The sequence below is a fragment of the Cotesia typhae genome, unplaced genomic scaffold (assembly GCF_013202065.1).
Source record: "Cotesia typhae breed Kobodo isofemale line unplaced genomic scaffold, CoteBio_Ctyphae scaffold_121, whole genome shotgun sequence".
Taxonomy (NCBI): domain Eukaryota; kingdom Metazoa; phylum Arthropoda; class Insecta; order Hymenoptera; family Braconidae; genus Cotesia; species Cotesia typhae.
This window is the reverse complement of record NW_027423773.1, coordinates 4,853,267-4,873,108: the sequence shown is the minus strand read 5'-3', so window position 1 is coordinate 4,873,108 and position 19,842 is coordinate 4,853,267. Positions and strand designations below refer to the sequence as shown.

General features: G+C 31.4%; 2 protein-coding genes and 1 long non-coding RNA gene across 3 annotated transcripts in view; 1 reads left to right on the top strand and 2 right to left on the bottom strand.

Moving 5' to 3' along the window:
* Positions 1 to 9,916: 9,916 nt before the first annotated feature.
* On the bottom strand, positions 9,917 to 11,317 carry LOC141533842 (uncharacterized). Its single transcript, XM_074252932.1, has 2 exons — positions 10,369 to 11,317; positions 9,917 to 10,182 (listed from the first exon to the last, which is right to left on the bottom strand). Exons 1-2 carry the CDS (start codon positions 10,745 to 10,747, stop codon positions 9,917 to 9,919), a joined length of 645 nt encoding a protein of 214 aa, XP_074109033.1. The 5' UTR covers positions 10,748 to 11,317.
* Positions 11,318 to 13,964: 2,647 nt separating this feature from the next.
* Positions 13,965 to 19,842, bottom strand: part of LOC141533545 (uncharacterized) — a 51,461-nt gene continuing 45,583 nt past the window's right edge. The window contains exon 4 of the mRNA XM_074252474.1: positions 13,965 to 14,244. The gene's annotated coding sequence lies outside the window, so the exon portion shown is untranslated. The remainder of the gene's footprint in view (positions 14,245 to 19,842) is intronic.
* On the top strand, positions 17,922 to 18,887 carry LOC141533735 (uncharacterized). The gene is made up of 2 exons (XR_012480337.1): positions 17,922 to 18,413; positions 18,696 to 18,887. It is a non-coding gene; the product is annotated as an uncharacterized LOC141533735 (long non-coding RNA).

Here is a 19,842-nt window from a genome sequence, read left to right as displayed (position 1 = left end):
GTTCTGTAGTAAAGTGTGTCTAAGCTGCAGGAGTATCTAGGTCTATGTTTAGTCGCTGGGCTGTTACTCCTGTGAGCCGAGTTGACGATCCTACTATATGATTCGTCTCTGGGCGGGTGACAGTAGTTAGAAATCGGGTAGACGCCGAAAGGGGCCCGTCACGTGTAGACGCCGAAAGGGGCTCGTCGAGAATAAGTTAGAAATTGACGGGTAGACGCCGAAAGGGGCTCGTCGAGAATAAGTTAGAAATCGACGGGTAGACGCCGAAAAGGGGCTCGTCGAGAATAAGATATTGTAAAGTGTGGAGTTAGTTTTGGTCGTCCGGTGGACGTTAAATTTTAAGTTTAGTTCTAAGACAGGTGTGGGAGACCGTTTGTTCGAAAAAGCCCAATTAGTTCTAAGACAGGTGTGGGAGACCGTTTGTTCGAAAAAGCCCAATTAGTTCTAAGACAGGTGTGGGAGACCGTTTGTTCGAAAAAGCCCAATTAGTTCTAAGACAGGTGTGGGAGACCGTTTGTTCGAAAAAGCCCAATTAGTTCTAAGACAGGTGTGGGAGACCGTTTGTTCGAAAAAGCCCGTCTAGTCATCGTATCGTCAAATTGGAGGTTCGCTTGTAAATATCGTTTATTTCGCAGTTGTTCTCCGCTTCGTTAGATTATAAGTGTGTGTGTGAGCGCTAAAAATTGTTAAGTTTGGTAAATTTTTATTGTTAATAAAACTGATCAGATTGTTAATTAAATTTTTATTATTTAACAGCACCTTCCTCCACTCTCTCTACCCTAAGATAAGTTTTCTCAGCTCTGGACCGGTTCCAGGAACCGTGATTAATAATCCTGGTGGCGCCCTGATAATTTTTATTGTTGTTAGTTTTGTTTAATTAAATTAAAAATTGATTAGGGGCCAACCTGAGCAGGTAAAACTGTTACACTCTCAACAAACTTAAATCTGTTTCAGAGCATATCAATTTTACTTGTAGTGCTGGCGGTTTCATAAAATTTTATACAACATGCAAGTGTGAAAATGCAAGACATACTCTGGCATTAAGTGATCGGCTCTGGCATATATTAGGCTTTGAAGAAAGTTCGTTTTCAAAAGTTATAACAGACGGCCCTGATGACTGTTGCGGATCTAATCCAGCCTCTCTATCTCAAGCTATACCAGGAAAATTATTTGTTTATACAGATATTTGTGAAGGCTACATAACAGGAGATATTCAGGCCCCTCTACTACGTGTTGTGCCTCTTGATCACGATCAATACATTTACGGTTCAACTAAAATTAAAAGTTTTTCGCCTGGCCAATATATACCTCTATTACGTAAAAGTATGGCTACTATCGAAATTGATATAAGAGACGAATATGGTAAACCCGTGCCATTCGAATACGGGACGTTGACAGTAACGTTACATTTCAAAAGAAGTTTTTAAGATTCTCTACGATGATAGACTTCGAGATGATACAATACGGTGACGGTACCCGTAGTTATTCTGGAATAAGCCATGTTTATGTAGGATCACCTTATCAAAGAGGGCATGGTATAGGTAGTTTTTGGGCGGCTTATTCAGAAGAGTATTACCTTTTTTAAAAAGCGGTCTTAAGACCGTTGTTAAAGAAGCTTTAAGATCAGGTGTAAATATAGCTACAGATGTTTTGGATCACCAAATCCCCGTTGAAGAATCATTTAAAACGCGCGTGCGCGAGTCAGGTAAAAATTTAAAACGTAAAGCCCAGGAAAAAATTGATAGTCTTATGAACGGGTCTGGCTATATACCTACCCAGTTTGCCTTAACCAACGGTATGAGCAACACACAACCAAACTCAAGAAAACGGATTGTTAAAAAAAAAAAAAGGCGCATTGTCAAATCTAAAGTGAAAAATAAAAGTAAAGTTAATAAAAAAAAGATCGCTATTAAAAAGAAAAACAATAACAATAAAAATAAAAAACTACGTACAGTGGCTGACATTTTTGATAAAAATTTCTAAAATGTCGTTTTTACATGTACATTCGTGTGAGTGTGCTAAAACTGAGTTAGAATTATTTACTCTACCGCCGACCCAAACAACAATTGAAAGTTCCCAATGGGTTCATTATAAACCAATTTCATCATTGACTGATAACTCGCCGATAGAATTTGTTGTTCAAGGTCAAGGGGATGAATACATTGATTTAGCACATACGATGCTAAGGTTATGCGTGGGTATTACCCGAAGAAGCCCTGTGACAGCTAGCGCTCACCCTCCTAAAGTAGCACCTATAAACAATTTTATGCATTCAATATTCAGTCAAGTTGATGTGTTATTCAATCAAAAACCTGTATCAACACCTAATAATTTATATCCGTACCGGGCATACATAGAAACTTTATTGAACTACGGAGCAGATGCCAAAAATCGCATTTAACTACTGTAGGGTGGTGCTGTGATACCCCTGGAAAAATGGATAGTTTAACCGACGAGAATTTAGGCTTGAAAAAACGAAAAGAATTATTAACGTGTGATAAAACAGCAGATTTTATTGGTCATCTACATTGTGACGTTTTCAATCAAGAAAGATTTTTAATTAACGGTGTAGAAATGCGATTACGATTAACATGTGCACGTGATACTTTTTGTCTAATGGATGACACAGTAAACGGTTGTGTATACAATATTAGTGACGCTAGTTTATTAGTGCGTCGTGCAAAAATTTCACCAGGAACACTTTTAGCACACGCCCGTATGTTAGCTAAAACTACTGCTAAATATCCACTGACCAGAGTTGAGGTTAAAGCTGTTTCAATGGCAGCTGGTGTACATGGCGAGACTATGGACAATATCCTTCATGGCCAAATACCTAGACGTTTAATCATCGGTTTTGTTGATAATAAAGCATTTAACGGCGATGCTTCGATGAATCCTTTCAATTTCCAAAATTTTGGGATTAATTATTTATCGCTGTATGTTGACGGTCGGCAAATACCGTTAAAACCACTCCAGCCTGATTTTGGAAACCGTATGAATTACATAGACGCTTATCACACGTTATTCTCAGACACAGGTATTCATTTTTTGAACGAAGGGAACTCTATAGACAGATTTGATTACCCTAACGGCTATTGTTTATAGGCTTTTGATTTAACGCCCGATTTATCAGCTAATAGTAACACTCATTGGAATTTAATCAAACATGGTACAGTTCGTATAGAGGTCAGATTTGATAAAGCACTGGCTACAACTACAAACTGTATAGTATATGCCGAATATGAAAGTGTTTTAGAAATAGATGCTTCGAGACAAGTAACTATAGATTTCGCCGGGTAAGCAAGTATTTAAAATTTAGTATACGCTTTGCTGTAGTACGGTGGAGACCGATATGTCTTCTGTTATTATATATATCCAAGGCTTTATAAATAACGACCGTGAATTTTTACCTAAAGAAATAGGTGTAACCTCTCTAATTAACGGTGATACTGCACATTGGATTTTGGCTCCTGAATTCTCGTTTAACCTGCTATCCGAAGAAAGACAGCTCGAAAACAACGCCTTAACCCGAAAACATGGTCTTGAATGGTACGATGGGGAATCAATGGTAAAATACGTGCATACACAGTTACGCTTTTTTGTCAAAATTCTATGAAAATTTATACAAGAGGGAGGGCACAAAAATCATACTTGGAATCTCTACTCTGCAGACCAGTTATAAATATTGAAGATTTGCAAGACAGTCCCTCAGTATCTACGCTGCATCAGCCACGGTTAACCTGTGCCTTACACAGTGTTTTGGAATCTCGAAGAAATCGGAGTCTTGGTTATAATCAGTGTGCTTTGTCTTGTGCTGACTTACTGAAACAGTGGTTAAGTAAGAAAGCAAATTCTGAAGCTAGTGAAAATAGCTACGAACCTTCACTCGTTTGTCCTTGGGGGTGTGAGGCTTGTAATGAACACGGTGCAGGTCTTAAAAGCTATTCAGTATATACCATACCACGCGATTGGAGTGTATCCTGCAGACAGGATCCCGAGAGTCTGGACTAAGCCTACAGCCTTCGTAATAAACACAGATGGATGCCATAAGCCAGGACAGCACTGGGTCGCCATATACGTCGATAGAGATGGCTGTGGATGGTACTTCGATAGATATGGACTCCCACCGTATATCCCGCAGCATCTTAAACGCCTCAAAAACAACTGTAAATGGTTCAAATATAACCACATTCAGTTGCAAAAAGAAAATTCTCAAGTGTGCGGTCAATACTGTATTATGTTTTTGCATTATATGTCTACTTATCCTTCACTTGATAGATTTATATCTATCTTTGACGGATGACTTGACAGAAATGATGAGATCGTCGAAGAATATTACAATACGTTTATGAAAATAAAGCCAAAAAAAAACGGTTATAACTGTATGTATGTAACATCATCACGCTTATAAAAGCAACCACGTCAGTGACCTTGAGTAAAAAGAATCCGAACAAAAACAGTTTCACTGTAAAAAAATTGCGCCAAGTCCACGTTCATAAAACTCATCTCAATAACATTAGCACTTTACAAAAAAAAATAAGACTCGTTTCAAAAATTTTCATTCTTTACAAAAAGATGTGAAATCCGAACAAAAACAGTTTCACTGTAAAAAAATTGCGCCAAGTCCACGTTCATAAAACTCATCTCAATAACGTTTGCACTTTACAAAAAAAATAAGACTCAATATAATAATTGTCATTCTCTACAAAAAAAAGTGAAATACAAAAAAATACCAAGAAACTGTCATAATATTAAAAAATTGAAAGAAAATTTGTTGAAAATTTAAAAATTAAAAAAAAATTTTTTTATCGTACTTGGCGCGCGTCATTGAGTACCCCAAATTTTTTCGGAAGAATTTCAACCCGAGAAAAACGATTTTGCTCGAATTTATGTAATTATGTATAGTTATACATATTCGGGCTGATCAGCTCTAATTACATAATATATGATTTCATACATTCTTATACTTATAAATTTACATTAGTCAGCATACTCAACTCATTAAAAACACTGCTTACTCGATTAATTATCAGTTTCAGTGAAAAATTCCGTTTTTAAATTTTTTTTTAATTTTTAGTGGACATAACTATCAATATGGTGGTGTGGTGAAATCATCTGAAATTATATAAAATTTTTGGATTCAATTTTTTTCAGCTCTGTCATTAAGCTTCAATGAAGAAACTTGATATTGCTTAGTTTAATTGTAATTAACACATTTTGATTGGCAATCACACCGCATTTTCTCAATTTAGTCGGCCATATGTTTTCTTTTCTAGAGCACTCAATTGTATCTACTTTGAAGTAGTTTTCATAACCAAACACGAGAGGGCGTTTTAGTAAAATCATAAATGATGTCTGGAAGATTAAAAAATTTCAAATAACATATGTATGACATGTCGATTTTACCTAAATTTTGTAAAACTTATTATTAAATAATAATAGTTGATTAATTAAATTCATGCATTTTATAGGTTGACTTAATTATAAATTTTTAATCATTCAAAGGATGTTTATTTATCCTGAAAAAATTTGGGGTACTCAATGACGCGCGCCAAGTACGATAAAAAAATTTTTTTAATTTTTAAATTTTCAACAAATTTTCTTTCAATTTTTTTAACATTATGACAGTTTCTTGGTATTTTTTTGTATTTCACTTTTTTTGTAGAGAATGACAATTATTATATTGAGTCTTATTTTTTTGTAAAGTGCAAACGTTATTGAGATGAGTTTTATGAACGTGGACTTGGCGCAATTTTTTTACAGTGAAACTGTTTTTGTTCGGATTTCACATCTTTTTGTAAAGAATGAAAATTTTTGAAACGAGTCTTATTTTTTTGTAAAGTGCTAATGTTATTGAGATGAGTTTTATGAACGTGGACTTGGCGCAATTTTTTACAGTGAAACTGTTTTTATTCGGATTTATTAATAACAACAATCATTTTAGTAATAATAATGATAATGATAAACATTATTATTGCTTTCATTTTTAACATCAATTTATTATTACCGATATTAATACTTTCAGTATTATAATTACTATTATTGTTATTTTTATTATGGTTACCAATATTATTTATTGTTATTATGATATTGTTGTAGTAAATGACGCAATATATCAAACGCATAGTCATGTTTCGTATTATCAAGAGATTAAGATTATTTGAAACCCGCTCAATTGGATGACAGTGCCACCTACAGGCAATAACCATAAGATCACAGAATGTTCACACTTTTTAATGAGAATGCCCCAGACACTGAACATCTGGTTTATCCGAAGAAAGTATAACTCATACAATGTTTGTGTGTTTAAACTGGTTAACAAATAAAATTTAATTAAAAAAATATGTTTCAAACATAAACATGGAAGGTTGTATGATAATTTGTTCTATAAAATTTTTTGTTTCATAAGATACTTTTACATTTTTAATTTCAAACGTAAACTTTTCCCGCGCAATAGTAAAAATTCATAAATAAATGAATTTTTTCAGGCAAAGCTATAATCATATGAAAAGTCGTTCGTTCTTTGATTTTACAGCTCAAATTATGATAAAAAAAATTAAAGTTTTCTTTTCTCATATTAGCTAGTGGTATTAAAAAATTTAAACTGACTAATCCGCGTAAACGCCTCCGGATTAAATCGATAACTTAAATTATCGATGAAAATTATACATTTCTTATATATACAAAGAGAATTTTGACATTTTCTTAATAAGAAAAAATTTTAATTTAGATTTAATACTGCAATACACATTAATTCAATGAAAATAACAAACAATTATTTTAGTAATAATAATGATAATGATAAATATTATTATTGCTGTCATTTTTAACATCAATTTATTATTACCGATATTATTACTTTTAGTATTATAATTAGTATTATTGTTAAAAAGTGTTCCTATGCAGAGATATCTGAATAAAAAATTATAATAGGGACAAAATTTAAGCAGTTATATTCAACGCTGTCTGAACCGAAATAATTCTGATTCATAGAACTAAACAATTTTTTCAATTAATTAATATTAGGAAAAAAAGGTATGAACTACTGTTATAATAGAAATTTAAGAAAAAGAAAGAACGTAGAATTTAAAATAAAATTTGCAACCTCAGAAAAACGTCATGCTTACAGTAAACACAGTCGGTAGTCTGACGCTCCGTTTACAACGAAATTTTTGAACGGAACTTGGTGCCAGATTCTACCGAATCTGTGGATTAATTTTTTTTTATTTAGTATTATGATTTTAAAAATTTTAGTTTTGTTGTTTGTGCTCATTTACTTAAGTATTTTTTTTAACTTTAAAAGAAGTTAGTAGTAGATATTTTATTTAATTTCTTGTTAAGTTTAAGATAAGTTAATATATTTTAAGTATTAAGATGTCATATATACATAGAAAAAGAAAATTTCTTGAACTAAGAAAATTGTAAGGAAGACCGAAGTTATTTTGGAGCAAGAAGGAATTTCTTGGCTTAAAAAAATTAACTTCATTCAAGAAATTTTCAATCTTCCTTAAGATTTTTTGATTTAAGAAAATTTACGCTTGACTTAAGACTTTCTTTCTTTCGGTGTACCTCAAGTTTTCAATTTACTTCTTTTGTAAGAAAAATACGTAAGCACTTTTAGAATTCGCAGGCCATCTTACTGATTGTACAGTCTCATCATCTATTTGGATCCATGATAAATTTTGTTTAATCATCGCAACATGATAATTTTCAGAATTACCATCTTTTGAAGAGTAAAATATAGCACTTACAACAGCATAGTTTGTATTACATATTGATATTTTTGCTTTGGGTACCGATTTTATAAACCCTTTTTCCTATTTATTAATTTATTTTTTCCTTTGATGGACACATGTAACTTCACAACTAATATCTGTTGCAAGGAATTTAATGAAATTTTTGTTAGCGTTTCTTTGACTTCTATACAATTTTCACAAAATTTGAAATTAGTAATTAAATTAGTAAACCAATATCCAAATGATGAATCAATTAATTCTTGTAGTTCAAATGTTTTTTTCTCATCATATATTGAAACATGTAATACATTTTCTAGTATACTGTAAGAATTGGAATAATTGCATGTTTTGCATCGATCATTAATTTCTAATTTACATTGTACTAAATTTCGAATATCACAATTATCATCACAAATTTTAAGAAATACTGATACAGGATCGTTATTTGTCATAGAATAAGGCTGCTCTATTAATGACTAGGGTGATTCAAAAAAAAAGAATATTTTTTTTTTCGTTTGGTACTCTGAAAAATAGGTTCCTAGACACCTCTAAGAAAGCCTCTCCAAGCATGAGTTCTTAATTGTAACGGGAAGGTCCTCCTTCTTACAGTTTTCTATTTTTTCTTATTATCAGATAGAAAAATTTATATCTCGCTTCCAACTACTTGAAAAAATATCTTGTTCCTTAGATTTTGTAGGAAATTGAATGCTCTACAAAAAAGGTCTCTTACGATTTTTTCGTAAACCCAACCGTTTAAAAGATATTAACGGTTAAAGTTTGATTATTTTTGGGAAAATTTTTTATTTCTTATGAATTTTATAACTCAATGAAAAAAAAATCATTATGAATGATGAAACTTATAGTTTTGTAGGAAATTTACTGCTCTATAAAAATGGTCTCTTATGATTTTTCGATCAAGTTGAGCGTTTACAAGATATTCATCGTCAAACATCAATGCATATCAATTTTTCTAGTTTTTGATCAATAATTCGAAAAATTTCAATTTATTCTGTGAGTTTCAAGGAAATTTAGACAAATTTGAGTTTCTATGAATAGAAATATGTTATGAACTATTTTTTTAATTAGTTTTTTTAGTCTTGGACATGTTTGATTACATTAAAACAAAAAATTAGTGCATTTTTAAATATATAATTCAATTTAGTGTGTTTCAGATGTGTTTCACTTTTTTATCGAAGAATTTATTTATTTAATTATCAACTGCCATATAATTTTCAATATTTTCAACATAACGGTACACTTTTACTGTAAATAATTTCCTCTATTGCAGTTTGGGTAGTTTTTTCGATGTTCTTTGATAATTTGCAATAAGTATTGGAATTGCTCTTCATTTTTGTCAAGCATTGATTATACTCACTAACTAATGCAACAGCTCGTTCTGCTGAATCATTAACAACTTTCAATTGGTTAAAGTATTCTTTATTTTCAATGTAACTGTCATTAGTAGGCCACGATTCAATATCTTTATCAAGGAAGTCATATGGTAATTCAAAGATTTTAAAGAGATTTAAAGACTTTTTAGAAACAAAGTCACTCAGACTTTTTGCGTTAATGAATTCAAATCGTTTTTATCAATTATAAATTTTTAGCTTTAGAATCTGTACCGTTACGAGTATTAACAGCTCCAACAATATTTTTTTTTACTTCCAATGAAACGGTATCGTCAAATAATGATAAAACGGCAAGTTCATCACTTCAATACCATAAATGCAAAATCATTTTTTCACAAGTTGCTGAAGAAATCAATGAATTGATATTTTTGTACTCGAATAAATTTTTCAAAAACTGCAAGTCATGATTAGCAGCAGTTGTTGCAGAAATTGATGAAAACCAAGCTTTTAAATACAGTGTAACTATAAATATACAAATTTGCCGAAGACCGTCTAATTCTTTATTAGAAAGTTTAAATTCATTTCTGAATAGAAACATTTTTAAACTGTAAATTGCCTTCGCCATCCACCTAGCATGATGAATTGCACCAGGACGTTTGAAAAAATTTCTTCTTGAGGCATTTCTCCAAGGAAAATCAACGACAATTCCAACAATTCTTTATAGTCATCTCGGGGTTGTAGTAACTATCAAAAATAATTAAAAATTTGTCAGAAACAAGAAAATTTTTTTCTTAAAATCGCAGTTAAATCATACCTGTAAGGATTGTGCAATTAAACTAGATATTTCATTTTTTTATCCAAAATGATATCAGCAACAACAGTATCTTCAATTCCAGATTTATAATTAGTTTTATTTATTTCATCCCATGATTTTTTAAATCTTCCGAACATTGGTACGTTTGGCCCAGATGACACAGGCCAATATACTTCAAATGCACTTCTCAATATGATCTCAAAAATGTGGTGACGACATGGTAACCAGATTAACTCTCTTCCCAAAGTCTTTTCAATTGCCTTACATGTACCGTTATGAATTCCTGTATAAAGAAAATAGATAACTATCGTTAAATTTAATATTTTCAACAAATTGTAGATTATATTTAAAATCCAAATGAGTAAATAATTCTCAATAATTTCAAAAGTGAAATTCAGTAAGCAATAAAAATTAAACTAGAACGTTAATAATTAAATATTTTTAGATTAAATTATCATTGATAAGTTACCTGTATTAACTGCCGTCGTGTCAAAACACATCGCCTTAACATAATTAGTAATACCCCATTCACTCAATGTCGATAAAATGGCTGATGTTTGATTGTCTGCCGTCCCAGAATTCATTTTTGGAACCCCAAGTAATTGTTCGGTACCAAATGCAGTTAAAATAACTGGTAGCCGTTCCACAGATTTTGATCCAACAAGGTCATTCAGCATTTTTCCGTCCCAATGCACAACGTATTTATCGTGTGTCTTAAAGTTGTCATTAAGTCCTTTAGCAATGTCTTCTCTTTGAAGCATACGAGCTCGTTGAATTGAACTATAACTGAGCGTTGTATCTTCAATTTTAATACCTACTGCTAGTAAAACCGGAGCAATAATAAACATCGCATTTCTACTGCTGACATTAGCTCGGTCGAGTCCAAAAATGACTTCAGGAGTTAAGACATCAAGTTTTGCTCGTTTTGTCGGAATTGGAGGTTCATACTCTGAATCAGATCCAAAATTTGTAACTCCACTTAATGTATACGTAGAGAACGACTCTGATTTTTCACTTGGAACAATCGCATGACTGGTAGACGGTTGATCTAAGTCTGGAATAAGATCTGTTTTATAAATTAAACGAAGAAAATGTATAGAATTTATTCATTTTGATGACAAATAATTAAGAAAGGACTCCAAAAATTGTCTAGTCAAATGTCATCTAGTCATCTATGAAAAGTTACACTACTACCTGACTTTATAATAATTAAATATCTCAGATACTTATTACTCTCATCTATTCCCATCATAGTCGTGGTTAAGTTTGATACAGGTACATTATTAGAAAGAATCTCTTTATGGGTACCGAATTTTTGATCCAAATACAACTTTCTAATATTATCATCAAGCACTTTTAAGGATTTTTCGCTCACAATGTCGAATAATTGTTCAAGATCAGTCTGAAATTTCATTTCCTTTTGGTTTTGCGTTGAATTCTTTTTATCGAAATTTTTTTGTAATTTTAACCATTGACTGTGATAGCGAAGAAATTTTTTGACTGCATTAGGAGCTCCACTAGTTGGAATCTGATTTTTTCTCCACAGTTCAATAACTTGGTCAACTGAATTTTTAGCACTTTGTTTGATTGAATACTTTAAAATTTTAAGTTGGTAGAAAAACACACGCATAACCTCTTTCACTTTTGGTAACTTACGTTCCGAAATTCTTTGTAGAGGTATTCCGATAAAACGTATTTCTTTATTCATTGTAGGTTAATTGATGATAAATAAATTTATGTGATGATTATAAGACTTATTTTAAATGAATTATTTTATTACGTATTCAAGATGATCAGTTTTAGGAACACTGAAAATACGGTATTAAATGGGTAGATACTGAAGATAGTTGAGAGTAAAAAACATAGATGGCGTTAGTTTCAGAAGACAAACAGAAGAAGAAATGGAATTCAAAACAAAAATCCCCTCGAACGAAAATTTTATGTATGTTTTGTGAAAAACAATTTAAAAATACGCACTGAACAAATTTCATAATAATAAATGACAACGCGATTAAGATTTTAAATTATTAAAGATAAAATTAAAAAAATATTATTAGAATAAAAACTTTCAAATGAATTTTTGAACAGAAAACATCTATAGGAGTTGCTTTTATAATAAAAACTCAAATTTGTCTAAATGTCCTTGAAACTCACAGAATAAATTGAAATTTTTCGAATTATTGATCAAAAACTAGAAAAATTGATATGCATTGATGTTTGACGATGAATATCTCGTAAACGCTCAACTTGATCGAAAAATCATAAGAGACCATTTTTATAGAGCAGTAAATTTCCTACAAAACTTTGAGTTTCATCATTCATAATGATTTTTTTCATTGAGTTATAAAATTCATAAGAAATAAAAAATTTTCCCAAAAATAATCAAACTTTAACCGTTAATATCTTTTAAACGGTTGGGTTTACGAAACAATCGTAAGAGACCTTTTTTGTAGAGCATTCAATTTTCTTACAAAATCTAAGGAACAAGATATTTTTTCAAGTAGTTGGAAGCGAGATATAAATTTTTCTATCTGATAATAAGAAAAAATAGAAAACTGTAAGAAGGAGGACCTTCCCGTTACAATTAAGAACTCATGCTTGGAGAGGCTTTCTTAGAGGTGTCTAGGAACCTATTTTTCAGAGTACCAAACGAAAAAAAAAATATTCTTTTTTTTTGAATCACCCTATTAATGACTCTTTAATGTCACTGGACTTTAAAAGTAATTCGCGATTATTATATTTGCTGTATAAATTACTAAGTTTATTGTTGACAGATTGATTTTTTGGGCTATGATTGATTGATAATTTTCTAATTATTGTATTGTTAAATATACATAGAATAATTGAATCAAGACCATCGGAAACGTTATCACAGTTTTCAATACCTCGAAATTCTAATAAATTAAGAGAAGCTTTTTTCGCATTATTGGGTTCAATTTGAATAGAATGTTCTTCAACTGCCCAAATCATATCCCATACTTTTTGCCAACGTGTATCAGGAATTGGTATGGTAGGTAAATCAGACCTATAAATTTTTCTTAAACGATTATATTCTTTAATTGCTGAAGAGCTTGCTTTAACGGAATGAGGATCAAAATTGATTAAATATAGTCCACGTAACTCTGTTACACGAGATAGGGCTACATAAATTTGACCAACATTAAAAATGGTGTTCCCTGCTTCAATGATGGCATTTTTTAAACTTAAACCTTGACTCTTATCAATAGTTACTGCATAACTCAAGCATAATGGAAATTGTTCTCTTACAACGAAAGCTTTTTCAAATAATTGAAATTTTACTTTAATACCATTTTAAAAATCAGCTCCTAAATTATCATTTATTATTATTATGATATTGTTGCTAGTAAATAAGACAATGCATCAAACGCATAATTACAATACGAATTATCTAAAAATTATGATTATTTGAAACCCGCTCAATCGAATAACAATGCCACCTATAGGAAATGACCAAAAGATCATAGAATGTACACACTGCTTAATGAGAATTCTCGAGATCCTGAACAGCTGGTATATCCGAAGAAAGTAAAACTCAAACAATGTTTAGCGTATTATCTATTTGGTCTGGTTAATAAATTAAATTAAATTAGAACAATATGTTTAACAACATACACATAGAAGGTTGTTGGATAGTTTAGTTAGTAGTTTACTCTGTAAATTTTTTTGTATTCATAAGAAATTTTTTTACATTCTTAATTTAAAGTTTGTACTTTTCCCACGGATATGAAATGTTCATAAAATTATTATAAAAATAAATTAAACTTTTATTTTCCGTAAAGAAACTAGTAGCATCGATAAAATTTCATGAAAATTAGTCGCGTATATCTTTTGGATGAGATTGATAGACTTGAATTATCAATCATAATATTTATATTTTATAAAATCGTAGGAAAAATTTTTTATATTTTTGTAATTTAGGAAATTGTGAATTTGGATTTAATACCACAATCCTTAATAATTTAATAAAATAATCGTATTGTTCAATATTATGAATGCAATTATTTTTAACATCAATCTATTGTTATCATTATAATAACTATCAGTATTATCTTCATTTTTATTGTTATTATTAGCATGATTATTTTTATTACATATTATTATTATCATAATTATGTTGTTAGTAAATAATACGATTCATCAAACTCATAATGAATATAAGCATTATGTACAGAATATTGTCGTTTTGAATGTCCGCGCAGTTTGGTCGCAGTATAGCAGTGCCACCTATGTCTGTAGAACACTCGAACAGAATTACTAAGGCAATGATCAGCTGACTATTACATAGAAACCAAATCCAAACAATGTGAGCTCTTGTAGATATTGACTCTAGTTAATAAATAGAACTTAATTTAAAAAAAAGTTAATTTAAAAAAATTCATATGTAAAGTTGATAGTAAATTCTATAGATTTTATTAAAAAAAAAAAAATTTCAACATTTTATGTCATTGAAAAAATTTTCAATTCAAATTATGTACTTTTGCCGCGGAAAATTAGTGCACAAACAATTGTAACAATAAAATCACGTTAAACTTTTATTTCTCGTAGAGTAACTAATAAGCATTAATAAAATTCCATCAAGTATATCCTTTGGTTTAGATTGATAGACAAATTATCAATCATATTATTTATATTTTATAAAATCGTAAAATAAATTTCCATGGTTTTTATAATATTGGTGATGATTCTTACTATTTCTTTTATTTTCGATTTCGAACTTTCTAACTACAGTTTGTGTTAGAGTAACATTGACGAGCCCTAGTGAGCATCGACGCAAGCTCATAACTTTTTTTTTTAACTGTAGTCTCCCATCTAGTGGAGAGTTACCATACATTCTCGAATTATTTAGTCTGTGGCATGTCACTTTCTCCATAAGAAAAAAGTCAAAATCTAAAAATCTGGGTCGCTATAGTTTGTGCTAGAGAATTTAATTAATTTTAAATAGAATTTATTATTTTCAATGACCATTATCAATTAATATTGATAATATAACATATAATGTATAATTATAGAGTAATATTGGAGAAAAAAAAGTTCTGTAGAATTAATAAAATTTTACAACCTAAAAATATCGTTCTGCTTACGGTAAACACATTCGGTAGTCTGGCGCTCCGTTTACAACGGAATTTTTGAACGGAACTTGGCGCCAGATTCTACCGAATCTGTAGATTTGCAAGCTCAACGACCTTGCAATAGTTTATATTACCGTTACTACTACTACTACTACTAGTACTACTACTACCGCTTGTGGAAATAATTCTCTGAAAAAACTCTTGAAAAGTCTTTATAACTCTGAATAAGACTTTTCGAAAGTCTTCACATCCCTAACTAAGTAAAGGAAAGACTTAATAAGTCTTCAAAACTCTGCGATACTCTTCAAAAATCAAATTTTCCCTGCAATTTCGGAATTTCTCAAAGAGTTATTAAGACTTGATAAGACTTGTTCAGTTTTACAGGAAAAAAAGAAAATATTTCTTTTCAAAAAAATTACTTATCAGAATTAAATAAAACTATAAAAAAGAATTAATGCATGTTTTAAAAAAATTTTTTTTAAATAATATTTTCATCACGAAAATACTTTGATGGGCATTGAATCACTCATAGTTGAGCAAGTCAAAACATCAACAGCAAATGAAGTGCACTTGCTGTTGGAAACAGATATTACTCAAAGAGTAAATCCAATCGGTATTTAATTTGGACTATCAAATATTAAAGTCAACTTTCTAGATAGAAGAGAATTTTCTATCCACACGCCATCTGCTGGAATTAATTGATACCTAACATATTTTAGTTTACGAATTTACAGTTAGAATCTTTGAGTGTTCTTAGTTTCTAATAGGTGGCATGTGGTTAGAAAATTCTTTCCTACCTAGAAAGTTGACTTTAATATTTGATAGTCCAAATTAAATACCGATTGGATTTACTCTTTGAGTAATATCTGTTTCCAACAGCAAGTGCACTTCATTTGCTGTTGATGTTTTGACTTGCTCAACTATGAGTGATTCGATGCCCATCAAAGTATTTTCGTGATGAAAATATTATTTAAAAAAAATTTTTTTAAAACATGCATTAATTCTTTTTTATAGTTTTATTTAATTCTGATAAGTAATTTTTTTGAAAAGAAATATTTTCTTCTTTTCCTGTAAAACTGAACAAGTCTTATCAAGTCTTAATAACTCTTTGAGAAATTCCGAAATTGCAGGGAAAATTTGATTTTTGAAGAGTATCGCAGAGTTTTGAAGACTTATTAAGTCTTTCCTTTACTTAGTTAGGGATGTGAAGACTTTCGAAAAGTCTTATTCAGAGTTATAAAGACTTTTCAAGAGTTTTTTCAGAGAATTATTTCCACAAGGGCGTCGATCGTTGCCATACAGATTAAAACGAGACTCATCAGTGAATAAAACATTTGTCCATTCCCTCAAGTTCCAATTTCGATGATCGTAAGCATACGCTAAACGAGCTCGACGATGTCTTGCTGTCAACAGGGGTACACGATTAGGATGTCGTGCGTGTAACCCAGTTTCACGAAGACGGTTGATGATTGTTCGAGAGCAAATGTTTCGCACTTGATGCCGTCGTCGCTGTTGCTGTTGTTGTTGCTGCTGTCTGCGATTGGGGAAGTTTCGAGCGACAATATTCGCATTGACGAAAGGTTGTCGTCGAACTTCTCTAACAATTGTTCGATCATCGCGGGCATTAGTGACTCGATGGCGACCTTGTCCGGGGCGACGATGATATTGATTCGTCTCTTGGTATCTGGTATAAGCTCGAGATACGACAGATTGACTTACACCCATCCGGATAGCAACTGCATATTGAGTGTAACCTTCGTCGATAAGAGTCACTAACCGAGCGACTTCCACCTCCGATAAATGTCGTCTAAACATGATTAAGAATCAAAAGTCAGAAATTTTCAATTTTGACCAAAAATTAAAAAAATTTTTTTAGCGCAGAGGGATTAGTTTTGAAAAAAACTGTTGAATGAAGCGATTTGCTAAGGATTCACAAAAAGAAAAGAAAAAAAAACTCCGAAAAGCGTATGAAAAAATCGAAATTCGATTGGGGGTATTAACTTTTTTTATTAATTTAATTAAAAGAAGATCAGTAGAATCAAGGAATGCAGCGGTGGAAAGGTGATAAAAATCATTGGGCGATGGTTTTTTGAGTTTCCTTAACTAGTTAAAAAAAAAATTTTTCCAAAAAAATTTTTTTTTAATTTTTTTTTCGAAAAAAATTTTTTTTTTTTGAAAATTTTTTTTTTTTTGAATTTTTTTTTTTTTGAAAATTTAAGCACTTTTTGGAACGAAAATGTGGAAAAAGCTCGAAAAAACCATTTTTTTTTCTCATTTTTAAAAATTATGAGCTTTTCAGAGCAAAAAACGTTATCCTTTAATTTTTTCAAAAATTCGATCAAGTGAAACAAAAAAACGGCTGGCTGGATTAATTTGATTCTTTGTAGGGTTTTTGTAGACATATTGAACTGTAAAAGGCACACTTAACATTAGTGGTTTCCTCAATATTTTCGATCCAGCGCTTGATTTTCCAAAAACCACTAAAAGCCCTTTTTTGTTGCATTTTCAAATTCATGTGACGGAAAGAAAAAATTTTTTTCGAAAAAACAATGGACAGTCGTTAAGGGAATTCATTCAAGTTCTTGAAACCCACCTTTAACTTTCTGTGCGATCATTGGTTGCTGAGATATCGATAATCAAAGACAAAAAGATCCTTTTCCATTTGAAGACCGATATCTCAGTGAGGAATGGACGTATCAGGGTGTTTAAAAAAAGAAATTAAAGCTAAATGAACAAAGTATCCGATTCTTATGGTGGTTAAGCTAAAAAAATTTTTTCCACGCCCGTAGACCAAAAAAAAAAACTAAAAAAATTTTGAGAATTTTTTTGTCGCTGGTTTTTCTACGATTACTCAGAAACCGCGGAGGCTACAAAATTTTGAAGTTCTAATCCAAAAACTAGACACTTGGAGCTACAATTTACTTTTTTTTTTATTTCCTGTACGACCATTTCTCTCAAAGTTACGGCCTGTTGAAAACTACCGAAAAATTTGGAATTTTTTTTTGATCCCTTAATTTTTTTCCAGTAGTGTATATGATTCGTCTCTGTGCGGGTGACAGTAGTTAGAAATCGGGTAGACGCCGAAAGGGGCCCGTCACGTGTAGACGCCGGGAGGGGCACGTGTTAGAAATTGACGGGTAGACGCCGAAAGGGGCTCGTCGAGAATAAGTTAGAAATTGACGGGTAGACGCCGAAAGGGGCTCGTCGAGAATAAGTTAGAAATTGACGGGTAGACGCCGAATGGGGCTCGTCGAGAATAAGTTAGAAATTGACGGGTAGACGCCGAAAGGGGCTCGTCGAGAATAAGTTAGAAATCGACGGGTAGACGCCGAAAAGGGGCTCGTCGAGAATAAGATATTGTAAAGTGTGGAGTTAGTTTTGGTCGTCCGGTGGACGTTAAATTTTAAGTTTAGTTCTAAGACAGGTGTGGGAGACCGTTTGTTCGAAAAAGCCCAATTAGTTCTAAGACAGGTGTGGGAGACCGTTTGTTCGAAAAAGCCCAATTAGTTCTAAGACAGGTGTGGGAGACCGTTTGTTCGAAAAAGCCCAATTAGTTCTAAGATAGGTGTGGGAGACCGTTTGTTCGAAAAAGCCCAATTAGTTCTAAGACAGGTGTGGGAGACCGTTTGTTCGAAAAAGCCCAATTAGTTCTAAGACAGGTGTGGGAGACCGTTTGTTCGAAAAAACCCAATTAGTTCTAAGACAGGTGTGGGAGACCGTTTGTTCGAAAAAGCCCGTCTAGTCATCGTATCGTCAAATTGGAGGTTCGTTTGTAAATATCGTTTATTTCGCAGTTGTTCTCCGCTTCGTTAGATTATAAGTGTGTGTGTGAGCGCTAAAAATTGTTAAGTTTGGTAAATTTTTATTGTTAATAAAACTGATCAGATTGTTAATTAAATTTTTATTATTTAACAGCACCTTCCTCCACTCTCATTACCCTAAGATAAGTTTTCTCAGCTCTGGACCGGTTCCAGGAACCGTGATTAATAATCCTGGTGGCGCCCTGATAATTTTTATTGTTGTTAGTTTTGTTTAGTTAAATTAAAAATTGATTAGGGGCCAACCTGAGCAGGTAAAACTGTTACAATGGGTCATTCCATGCCAAATCGACAAATTTATTACCTGACCTCTTTCGATTTCGCTAAAAATTTTCTATCTTTTTCTACCCCCCGAAAGACATTTTTCAGAATTTTAAAAAATTTTTTTTCCAAACTCAAAAAAAGTTACGAATTTTCGAAAAAAACCGCTCTTTTTTTTTGAAAATGCTAGAACTTTTTTAAAAATTGACCGTTTGGGAACTTTTTTTTTTCAAAATTTTTGTTTTTAAATGTAGTTTTTGAAAAAAAATATGAAAAAATTTTCAGAATCCCAGATATATGAAATATTTTAGTTTTTTTGAAAAAACCGTGATTTTCTCAAAGTTGGACCATTTTTTTTTTTTTTTTTTTTCTAAAAAAACTTCAACTAATTCCGCAGTGATCGCCGCATATTTCAGGATGTGATCGCTATTGCTTCTAATTTTTTTTACTGTTTAAAAAAAAGGTTTTTTACAATTTAGTTTATTTTTTTAACTTTTCGGCCAAATTTTTTTAGCTTACTCGTGAAACTTCAGAAGTTAAAAATAATGTATCTTTCGAAAATTTTAAGTCGTTATCTTCCAAAATTTTTTTTTTTTTAAATTCATACTTCCAACCTCATATTTCTACATAAATAAAAATCACTTTTATTACTTGTCCTGAAATCAACACGGAAAAAAAGTGATACAAATTTTACGTCAGGTGATGCTATATTCGGTTCACTACTATAGAAAATGCTGTATCATAGTATAGTAAAGTATAGGACATAATACATTA